Source organism: Paralichthys olivaceus, chromosome 19 (assembly GCF_024713975.1).
Source record: "Paralichthys olivaceus isolate ysfri-2021 chromosome 19, ASM2471397v2, whole genome shotgun sequence".
NCBI classification, from domain to species: domain Eukaryota; kingdom Metazoa; phylum Chordata; class Actinopteri; order Pleuronectiformes; family Paralichthyidae; genus Paralichthys; species Paralichthys olivaceus.
In genome coordinates, this window is record NC_091111.1 from 18911972 (window position 1) to 18923938 (window position 11967).

Genomic DNA, 11967 nt, shown 5'->3' on the forward strand with positions numbered 1-11967 from the left:
GGATCTAAATGACCTTTTTCTATAGTTTGTGTCCAAACCAGGGATCAAGTCCACAACTAATAATTATTTTCATTCATTCCAACGTCCAACAACATTTTAAACCAGTTTTATAAAAGCAAACAATTTAACACATTTAACCAAACAAACTAACAACACAATGCTATCACGTCATCTACGTCACGTTTGCATAAAATAGTCTCCACGGAAAATATGCTCAAAGTTCGAAAGTGAAAGCAAACATTATAAAATCAAATGAAAGGTGGTTTATCTTTGGTCTGTGTTACTGTCACTCATCAAAATGTTTCAGTAGAAAACTGAATAAAAGTTTCTTTAATTGATTCTTTTGAAAACTTTTTGGGCTTGCAGTTACTGTCCCTCACCAGTAGGAGTTGTTGCACTCCCCCTTAAGCAACCTCACTTCTACTCTATCACTCTCTCTGGTTTTATTTTTGAAATCCTCCATATTTTAAAGACTTTAAGGTTCTCATCAGACATTTAAGATTTATTTTGCAGCACCTTGGTTTGTGCCACTGACGCCAAAACACAAGGAAGACTGTTTGTTTCTGTTGCAGAGTTTTTGGTGATCTGAGTGGATGCAGTTTAACACTGAGCTGCGAGTGAGGGGACAATAGAGTTGAGGGGGGGGGGGGGGGGATGCTTGAGATGTTGGCTGAGAAACGAGATGGAGGTTTCTAGAAAGTTTGGAAGGGAGAAGAATAAGATCGGGGGGGCAGCGGTGGTGTGAGGGGGTGTAGCTGAAGTGAGAGGGTCAAATGAGGTTTGTCTCGGTTGCTTCTCCAGCAGAGAGAAACAAGCCTGCACAGGTTCTACGTCACCGACTCTTACAACGCTGAAAGTTAACGTTCTTTAAAATCTGTGACACACAAAGACAGCACATGCTCTTATAACCAGGAATATTTGAATAAAGGTTTTTATTTAAAACCAAAACTCTCTCTGCGATGTCACATGATTGTTCTCATTTCATGTCTGGAAGCTGGTCTCATTAATTCAAACATACTCGATATAAACTCAAGACAACTCTCTTGCTCTGTGGTGATGCTGGTTGCAGCTTTTCTTCCTGGAACTGTAAAAGTGACCTGCAGTGATGGAGCCGCGGCAAAATAAAGACCTGCTGCTGCACAAAGAGAGTCTGTGGGCCCGTCCCAGTCTCCCCCATTCTGCCCGGGCGAGATACTGGACTCCGAATTGGCCCTGACAGCTGTGCATGAGTAATGTACGTGTGTGAATTGTGTTTTGCGTGGTCAACACTGGGAAAGTGACATTATAAAAAAACACTCATACACACAGACATGGATTTCTAGTATTTTTAGACAAATAGATTTTTAATTTTGTAATTGTGAATGAGGGAATGTAACAGTGGATTTGGTATTGATGCCAACATTTTTTTTTTTTTTAAATCACCTGATGAATTAAAAGCTTGGAGGAAATCCAGAATACTTCAAGTCATGTTTACAACATTTATGAGAAAACATTGTAAAAAAATAAATCATTTCAAAAAAATTAAAAACGACACCTGAGACAAATCCTTTCAGAGTCCATCACTCGGATCCAGCTTCACGTTACCATTCTCCCTTGGCGACACATTTGGAGTGGGACGCTTGGTCCAGGTAGAGCACAGCACACACCTGGTTGACCTTACACTCGCCCTCACAGATGATTCTGCTGCTGTAGCTCACCATGAAGTTCCTGAAGTACTTGTCAAAGGCCTTGGTCTGCGGCAGCCTGAAGCTCAGGCCCAGCTGGAGCAGGCTTTGTGGCTGCAGGTCAGTCAGTCCAAACGCTTCAGTCATGATATATTCAAGCCTCCAGTCAGGTCTTTGTTTCTCATTGGCTTCCGTCAGATTCAAATAGTACTGCCAGATATCCTTCACAGAGAGAAAGGCACCGAGAGGGGGAGAGGGGAGAGGGGGGGAGAGGGGGGAGAGGGGGAGAAAGAAAAAAACGTCTTTGGGTCTTTTTGAAACAGAAACAGTTTTTGTTTGGTGACTGACACCGTGATTAATCATCAGGAGGGACTTTCTCTCCCGGCTTTGATCAGGAGATAAAAAGTTCGACATTTCTAGTTTCATCTAAATTTGTCCATATGGTTTCAAACAGTCGTGAGATAGAACAGAGTACATTTACTTTGTCACTGGACAGTTTTTATGTGGCTCTCTCACTTTTCTTCATGACACATGACACATACTGTTTCAGTAAATATAGAGATTTTGATACAAACTACAAAGTTAAATTTAACAAAGAGCAGCTGGAAGTCGCTGGACATTCATTCACAATGGTTGATGGGATGTGTAGTTGCTTCACTCTTGTTTTAACACAGAGCATTTCACATTCGGTGGAAAGAGGTGATGTGTGAGTGAGACATGATCCGATTGTGTATCACAGAGTTTCTTACCAACATGGCGTAATCCTTGGCGTTGTACAAGTACATGCGGAAAGCCGGGTTGTTAGAGTACGGCTCCAAAACGTGTTTGATCGGTGTGATAGCCGGTGACACGAAAAGAGAATTCAGTGGTTTACCTGCAGAACAGAAGACAAACCTGTGAGAGGCTCAATATAAAATATAAAACATCTCAAAGTATCGCGTTACCTTTTTCGTCCAGCAGCACCATGATGCTGTCACGGTGGGTGTGGCCATAGAATTGACCTGCGATGACATAACTGTACTTCCTGAAGATGGAAACCAGCCTCTCATTGTGGCTCTCTCTTATAGCGGTGATGCTTTGTGTGAAGGGCAGGTACCCCACTGGTACATGGGCAATAACGTACACCTGAACAGGAAGACGGCCACGTTTAAATCCCTGCTCTACTCACACAAACAGGAGTAAAGGTGACAGGATCACAGACACTGAGGACAACTGTGTCCTCTGTGGTAAAAATGGGCCTCAGTAAAAACTATGGCCAATGTACCAGGACGTGATTCATTTGATAGTCGTACAAGATAAAGACGGAAAGTGTCACAACCTTCTCCTGACTCTGAGCAGCTTTCTCTAAAGTCTTCTCCAGCCACTCGAACTGTCCCGCAGGGTCCGTCATGTTACTTGCGACTTTATTAGGTCCGTAGTAAAGGATAGTGTTGAGACTGACCACCCGCAAACCAGGCTTTACCAGCTGAGAGTAGAAACCACCTGCAGGAACAAGAACAAAGCATGAAATGAATCCTGGTGCTTATGTGAGTGTTAGCATAAGACGCTGTGGTTTTATCTTATTACATAAAAAACAAACATTCTGTGGTTCCAGCTTTTCATCATGTTATCACTGGGAACTGAATATCTCGGGGGTTTGCACAGAAAATCTGGCATGATGTGCCGTCAAAACATCCATAAGGTTTTTACAGTCCTCCCTCGTAGCCTCAGCTAAGCGTAAGCGTGGGCGTTCTCGAAAAGGATGTGCAGTTAAAAGCACGGACAACAGATAAAGACTGTGCTCGTCCTGCCTGCCGAGAACTTCATATCCTTCACAGTAACACGCACATTCAGGCTATGACAAAGTGTGGCAGTCTGTGAGGACGGTAAGGAGGGGAGACAGAGACAGACAAAAGACGAGGAGCACAGCAACAGCAAAACAGATCTTATACATTCTAATGAGTGTGTAATGACACAGAGACGTTGGGTCATAATAATACTACGACGGCCCGCCACAGTCTAAGTAATGACTGTGTTATTCAGTGAGCCCCCTGAACCAGAGTGTCTGCGGGCACCTGTACTAAGATGTTACCTTGGGAGAGTGTGAGCAGAGCTTCATTCTGCAGCCAGGGCTTCCACAGTTGGGCAGCAGCTTCGTAAATGTCATTAGTGACGGCCGGCATCTGGTCCTGAGAACAAAGACGTAAAACACTTAGCAACAAAAATCACTAATTGTTATGTGGCAGCATGCTACGCTGCAACATGTTACTATGAACGTGAAAGTTATCATGAAATAATTTAACTGGAATTACATTATGTTTCTAAAATGGAATAACTTCAACATTTAAAGAGTCTCACTCTTCAATCTCATTCTCGTTGTGGTTGCTTTGGTGGTTTTTATAAAATACAAGAGGAAATGAAACGGGGCAGCAATGTTTTGTTTTTATAGTTACTGGCAACAGACTTTTCATAATGTAAAGAAACTTCACAGCTTTGTTTTTTCTGCTCCGTGTTGACCAGAGATCTGCTGAACTCCTGCTCCATTAACGTGTCAACATTCTTTCTTCTAACGCGCAGACAGGAAGTCTAACTCAAACTAGGAAGCTCAAAACAGCTTTACTTCAGACGCGTTGAACAAAAAAATCCCAACACAGAAGAACAAAATCAGAGCGTAGACATTGAGTAGACACTCACAGAAGCAGTGAGCAGAAGAGCTGAAGCTGGAGCACAGGAAATCTGAGTGCAAGTAATTTTGTCTGTTAATAAAAATAATATGTAATTTTCCGACATGACGTCAGTTTCATCCCTGGATCTTTTTTCCCTGAGCAAAGTTTGAGATGCTGCCCGTCGTCCTGTGACACAAAGTTACCTGTGGCCAGTAGTCGTGGTTCCCCAGGGCAGGATAGACGGTCAGGTTGGGGAAGTGCAGCCTGATGGTCTGGGTCATGTTACTGATGACCTGGATCACTGTGTCGGTGGAGAGCTCTTCTGCAGGGACGTGAGGTGGACTGTCTCTGTGAGGCAGGAGGTGGATCACATCCAGTATCATTAGTATAAATAGTACAAGTTCATTTCAATGCCTTCAGAGTCTCAGAGTCCTTTTATAAATGGTCGTGATAAGTGACTGCATTTCTTTACACTTTCTGTTTTAATAACTGAATTCCCAGTTAATTGTGAACAGGTTTCATTGTTTTCCTGATTTTATCACCTTCACCGGGGACGTTATGTTTTTATCAGCATTTCACCAACACATCAGTCTGTGTATCGATATTTATGGTTCACTCACTTTTTGTATCATCCAAATTATTCTGGACGGGCAGAACAGAGACGTTTGGAAACAAAGCCATATGACAGTCATGTGATTCAGTCACAGGAAGTATCTTAGTTTTCAATCTTCTGGTGTTTCCCACATGTAGAAATCAGGTTTTCAAAAAACCCCAAAAATGTCTTAATATTACAGTTTCCTCAAATTACAATTTTCTCCAAACATGGTTGCCCCATCTTATTTTTTCTCAACTGTACAATATTGCAGAAATAACAAAAATTCCCTTGAAAAGACAAACTCATGGTGCAAATCCCAGTAACAATAGAATAAAGCCCAGTAACTTAATCCTCCAGCTCAGCGAGTCTTTTCAAGCTTCAGGCCGTCTCAGGAGCGGATTCTTTATGAGACTATGAATTCCAGGCTTAGCTGATTAGCTGCAGATTAATAGCGAGCCTGTGGCTATGCTAACAGTTTGTTCTGTGTCACCATTACAGTGAAGTGAACAGAGGTTTACACACTCAGAGAATGCAGAGTGTTCTTTAAGCTTCATGACAAGTGGATAACGCCTGCTCATCTTTCAAAGCTTCATGCTTCAGTCCTCCGTGGGGCTTTGTTCACTAACGTGCACAGTCAATCATCCATCTCTGGTAACAGACACCTGAAGATAACTAACACAAGACATGAAGTCAAATAATCACTGTGCATTTTTATTAGAATTTAAGATCAATCTCTGACAGAATGTCCGTAGAGATCAAACCTCCGCTGACTATACAAGCAGCTGTGGCTGAGGAGGTAGAGCGGGTCGTCCACTAACCAGAGGGTTGGCGATACGAGCCCAGTATTAGTAGTGTATGTGTGAGAGAGAGCAGCACATAGATGCACTGTATGAATGTGTAAGGATCTCTACTGTACTGTATTTGTCAAAAGTAGAAGAACGCTATTTAAATACATTTACTAAGACTTCTGACGAGTTCTTCCCTGACCCATAATGCATCTCTCCAACAAGTTTCGGGGAAATCTGTGGCCTTTGCGTCATCTTGATAAATAACAGATGAAAACCTGGCAGATGTCGATGAGCTCCACTGAGCTCTCACAGACAACATGATGACATAACAACCATCACCAGAGGAAGCGACACCTCTGCGCACTGACACGCGTGAAAGCACATACACACACACACACACACACACACACACACACACACACACACACACACACACGAGAGAGAGAACCTGGTGATAATGGAAACTAGGAACTTCATTGAAAAACCTCAACACCTCATGCTACACTTTCCTTTTGAGGAACTGAGACAGGTTCAGTGCAAAAACTCAAGTGGATGTGAACTCAGGTGAAGCCGTTTCCGCCCGGGATTGAAAATATCGCGACTCGAAGCCTTGAGTTTGGCGTTTTGTCCAGCGCCATCTTGTTTTTTTTAAAAGTAATACTGCAAGCCGACCTACGCCACCCATTGGACGATACTAGCTGTCAATCACACTGTGTCCACGCCCCAACACACACGGTGCTTTATGGTCTATTAGACTCTCAATTGATCATAAATTCAACATCGCCGTATTGAAGACTTGAAACTAGAGATTGAAACATGAACTCCTGAGGAAAATGTTTACTGACGTTATGAAGTGAGAAGTGGAGTCAGTTTCTATAGACTTCTATAGAAACTAGAGTCGTCGTCTGCTGGTCATTCAAGACAATGCAGGTTTCAGGAACTCATTTTCTGGACCCGGAGTCTCCGTCCGTTTTATATGTTTATATATAACTGTTGCGCTCTGTCACTGGGGCATAACATCCATCTCTCCGTTATCAGTGCACTGACCCCGTCCATATGATGAAGTCCTGCTGCTGTGTGAGCGGTGCCATGTGAGCGAAGGCCGACTGGATGAGCCGGTAGGGCGAGTCACACAGGAAGTCTCCGAACGGGCCGGCGTCGGTGGCTGGGGCTCCTTTGGAGGAGAAGCAAACCTTGGTTGGATCTGGGGCCAGGTGGTAGGTGGGGTCCAGGTGGAGGTCAGTGATGTGCCAGAACCTGCCTGGATGGAGCCACAGGGAAAAACCAGACCGGAGAAAATCAAGTTTGTGGGATAAAAAAATGAAAAAAAAATCTTAAAATGTTGCTAAGTTAGTAAAAAATAACTTTTTTTTAAATATTAGCTTTCATTCATTGGCTGCCTGGGTTTTATTTTCACTCGTGTGTTTCGTCTAAACTGTACAAATTGTTGTTTTCTTTACCTCAGAATGGGCCCTCTGTATTTAAACACTTTATATATAAATACTTTATATTTACATCAGGAGCGGGTCCTCTCTACGAAGGCGGCCATGTTTTTTTACAGTTGCCCAGACTGGACAACTGAAGCTACCGGAGATTCTCTTTCCTTCACCACTAGAGGCCACTAGATTCTACACACTGAACCTTTAAGTGACATAGAATTTTTGTCACTGATGTTTTATTTTCTTGTTTTTATTTGTAACATCTGTTTTTAAATGTTCTATATAAATACAATGATTATTATAAGTTATTAAAATCCATAAAACCATCAGCAGCCCCATTAAATGTGGACTTCTTATAATAACCAAACTCCATTAAAGATTCTACCGATGTGAAATGTTTCTGATCATCCATCCAACAATCATCAGATTAGTTTCGACCACACACGGTTCAACAGTGTTGAGGGAAGTTGGAGAAGCAGATAAATCAAGTGTGTGAATTCACACCGAACATTAAAACCTGACAACAACAAGTGACGGGTTCACGGAGGATCAGCCGGGGCTCGCTCTCACCTGTACCCGGCAGGTAGCTGCTCCCAGTCGGTGCCGCCGCCAGAGGAGCCGCGCCCCGCACCAGCAGCAGAGCGACACCGAGAAGAAGAGTCATGTTGAGAAGGTTTCAAACATCTGTCAACTTTTAGAAACTGCGAACAAGTGAAGCAGCTGAAGCTGCTGGTCACTGTTCTGAGAGAAACAGGAAGTAGAGCAGGCCATCATGTGACTCCGGGGGAGGAGCTGAGGAGGAGAGAGACTGCAGGGGACAACACATGTAATATAATATAATATAATATCATATCATATCATATCATATCATATCATATCATATCATATCATATCATATAATATAATATCATATAATATAATATAATATAATATTATATGATATAATATCATATCATATCATATCATATAATATCATATCATATCATATAATATAATATAATATTATATGATATAATATCATATCATATCATATCATATCATATCATATCATATCATATCATATCATATCATATCATATCATATCATATATAGTGATGTAATATAATTAAATATAATGCAAATTAATTGAATATAATATAATATATAATATATTGAATGATATAATAATATTCCCTGGGACAACCGTGGAATATCAGTGGTGGGATTAACTAAGATCTAGTTGACATTATTTTGTAGCACTTTCTACATTTAGGGGAATATTGTATTTTTTTCTGCACCCTGTTATTTGACAGATACAGTTATTTTGATTAAATTAATTTTAAATTAATATCAGTCCTTTCTATTATTTGCTTGCTAATTTAGTAATGTTGAGCTGAGTTATAGCAAAGACACGGATTGCTCAAACATTTTGAATTTTATTGTAGCTCTACTGAGCACAAACCTAAATGGGATTTAAACCATATTTAAATCCCCAGTATAGTATACTTGAGTACATGTTCTGTTCACATTGCAGCCAGGATTAAAGAGACTCTGAAAATCCAGTAAAAAACCCTCAGGGATCAATCAGACACAGATTATTTCTGTTCTGTTCCCCTGCTCTGTAGAAAGGTCAGAGGTCAAGATTTAGGTTTTGTGTCTGACTGTTCAAATGTATTAATCACCATATTCAATAATGGAAGCATCGACACCAAACTTTTTACTCTCTGTGTTATTTTTTATTTCATGTTTCACACAGGTTTGCAAAGATGATCCATCCATCACGAGAAACGTATTCATATAAAAAAAAAAATCAATCTTACAAAATGTGCAGCCTGCGGGTCGTGAACATGTGGAGCAAGATGAAGTGCAAAGAGAAGCAGACAGTCAGTCAATAATAATTATAGCATCAACACTTCCTGGCTGGTTTGGGGCGCCGGCGGTCGGAGCACTCATGCTTTCTCGTAGGTACGCACTGCGTGGATGTCTTCGAAGGTCAGATTCTGTAAGGGAGAGAGGACGGGCACAAAAATAAACACTGATTCTTGGAGCCTCCGAAACAAAGTTCACTTTATTTTTTCGAAATGATCCAAAAGAGACAACCTGCAAAACTTTTCCACGCACAAAACATTCCAGAATAACTACGTCTGAGGAGCTGCACTCCACTAATGTGACTTGTTCTGAAACATTTCCTCTTCATATGAGACAGAGGAGTGAGTGAAGTGTGAGACTGGGGAGAAGTTTTCCCAGTCAGGACAGAAAGACGATCAGAGATTTGATGTTAGTGTCTGTGAGTTTGCTCCCTGAATGTACTGAGCTCCTGAAACATGCTTCCTCTGTGTTTAATTGCTTATTTCAGTGATGCACACAAAAGAATGAGTTTACTTTATCTTTCTTTAGGGAGCCAAACTGTCATTTGTGATCATGTGGCTGCATAGAAACACTTAAGTAAAACAAGTTTTATTGTCCCTTTCTATTTGCTAGCAAATGTACATCAGACGTGCGGGATCTTGTTCTTTTTTCTTACCATGACCAACTTGCCGTCCTTGATTTCTCTGACAAACTTGGTCTCTTTGCCGTCCCACTTCTGGACGTGGACCAACTTGTCTCCCTCCAGAGACACTGTGGACTGAAAGACATAAAGAAAGGATGTGCATTTGAAAAAGGGATCGGTTGTATTTATTCGAGCTGGAGAAAGAGCAGTGGTAAGAAATAAGATTAAAGATTAGAATTGAATAAGGTTTTTCATGCAATTAATAATCAGGGAAGGTTTAGGACAAAAGTCAAATCAAGTCTTAAATAGCTCCTGGTGTCTCTGAACTGTGGGTTGATGCATAAAAAAAGTTTTTAAATATATATATATATATATATATATATCACATATGTCATCTTACCTTGCAGTTCCTGTCATCCGCGGTGGCTTCGTCGAACTCCTCTCCCAGCTTGAAGGAGATCTCTGTGTTTTTGAAGGTGCTCTGGGTGCGGATCGCCACCTTGTCGCCCTCCTGGCTGATGATGACAGTCGGCTTGGTCACATTACCAACCTGCCGGGTGGCAAAGCCCACGCCTGAGCAGAGGACGGGGGTGAAACATTGGTCATTAACGTCCTGACTTACCCCAAACTCTGAAGGTCTCAACAAATGATCTAAAGGGTTTGACACTGAACTATAAAAAGATTTAAAAGGGAAAAGGTCTATAACTCACCAAGTGCTTTCATGTAATCATCAAAATTCTCACTGTCGACCAGTTTCCAAGTGGCACAGAAGGCGTCGACCATGGTGACTGTTTTCAGAGAGGCAAAGTAATCTCCAAAAGCAAACTGAGCAGGCTCCTGCAAGTTTCCCCCTTGTGTTATTATACGGCCTCTTATTATTATGTGTGCTGGGGGGTGGCCCCCAGCATCCCATTGGTTCAGGAGATCTCTGCTCTGGGTTTTGATTGGGTGCTGAAATTGGGTCATGGTCTTACGGATGATCTGAGGAGAATAGCAAAATTAGCCATTTGTACTCCTAATGATGTAATTACTCTCAGGCGCAGGAGACAAACCTCTGCTTTTGGGCTAAAAGCCCCCAAAAGTCGGATTCAACCCTAGATTCCCAATAAGCTTTAAGTTTACTACAAATAAAACAGAAGTGATGGTCAGAGACTTTAAAATACGTAAAAGCTTTGAAGAGACTCAGACTTTTCTTTCTTCGATCAGTGAGCGAGCTTCAGGAGCGGATCCATATTTAATCATTTCTTCATTTTAATCCCCTGTCGGCCTCGGGTGAGACGGGCCTTCCTGAGTCCGGAATGTGCTCCATAGGAGGGGAGTGTCAGTGAAGCAGAATCAGTGTGTTTGACAGCCCTTTGTCCTTAACTGCATTAACAGCCCCCCTCCAACTACAATTTATTCATGCTCAACACACACACTAATGACTGTCACCAAACGTCTAGGTGTGTGTGTGTGTGTGTGTGTGGCTGTAGATTTCTCATACAAAGTGAATGTACATGTACAGTCTCATAGCTGATTCGACATTCGAGGTTTTTCTGATTACAAACAAGTGACAATCATTAAAACCGTCAATTATTATAGATTCATTATATAAAAATAATAAATGTTATTGATCAAATGATGGATTAAATGCTTCACAAAGTGCTTAATGAAAGCAAAGAATATTAAAAAGACATTTGAAGTCATGGTATTTAATCATTTTTCCCTTCAAACCATGTTGTCATGATGAACACCTGTCGGTTTACGTGAGCAGAGAATTACGGACACTCTGACTCACACATATTAAATTTCACTAACATCAAGTCTTTCTTACATTTTCTTTTAATTTTCTTTCTTCAAAGTCTTTTTTCACGTTTGTTGTTTATTTGTTCCACAGTGTTTTCTTCTAACCTGCATCACGCGTGTATTTTCACCCATGTTGTTTATTGCTGTGTTTGTCTGTTTGTGAACTTGGTGGAAGGATCTGGTGAGTCGGGGGAGAACCTTCTGGCAGAACCAGGAATCAAGACGGGACGTTTTTAACATTTTCTCTGATATCTCAGAGAACAATTCATGGATCTTAATGACAAGACCAGACATGTTTAGGGAACTGATTTATGTGTGTGTGTGTGTAGTTTGGTGCAGTTTTAATGAATTTAAAGCTCCAAAGCTCAGGAATACTCTCTTCTCCACAATGCTCATGTTCCTGTTGGACATAGTAAATTGGCTAAACTTTAGTTTAGGCTGTTTGGGTGTCTGCATAATTTTGGCCATATGGTGAAGGGTGCGTTTACTCCGAGGGGAGGATCTCTGCTGCCGCTCGGTGGTGAGAAATAGACACAAGTTGTCATTGTGGTGAACCCACTAAAACATTTCCTTTAAAATAA

At 41.4% G+C, this 11967-nt stretch overlaps 2 protein-coding genes across 2 annotated transcripts; both read right to left on the minus strand.

Moving 5' to 3' along the window:
- Positions 1 to 1311: 1311 nt before the first annotated feature.
- On the minus strand, positions 1312 to 7917 carry smpdl3a (sphingomyelin phosphodiesterase acid like 3A). The gene is made up of 8 exons (XM_069515276.1): positions 7702 to 7917; positions 6740 to 6953; positions 4513 to 4657; positions 3736 to 3832; positions 2983 to 3146; positions 2609 to 2789; positions 2414 to 2538; positions 1312 to 1886 (listed from the first exon to the last, which is right to left on the minus strand). The coding sequence occupies exons 1-8, from the start codon at positions 7793 to 7795 to the stop codon at positions 1581 to 1583; spliced, it is 1326 nt and encodes a 441-aa protein (XP_069371377.1). The 5' UTR covers positions 7796 to 7917; the 3' UTR covers positions 1312 to 1580.
- A 907-nt stretch (positions 7918 to 8824) lies between these two features.
- Positions 8825 to 10471, minus strand: LOC109643176 (fatty acid-binding protein, brain). The gene is made up of 4 exons (XM_020108201.2): positions 10312 to 10471; positions 10002 to 10174; positions 9635 to 9736; positions 8825 to 9110 (listed from the first exon to the last, which is right to left on the minus strand). The coding sequence occupies exons 1-4, from the start codon at positions 10382 to 10384 to the stop codon at positions 9060 to 9062; spliced, it is 399 nt and encodes a 132-aa protein (XP_019963760.1). The 5' UTR covers positions 10385 to 10471; the 3' UTR covers positions 8825 to 9059.
- Positions 10472 to 11967: the final 1496 nt, after the last annotated feature.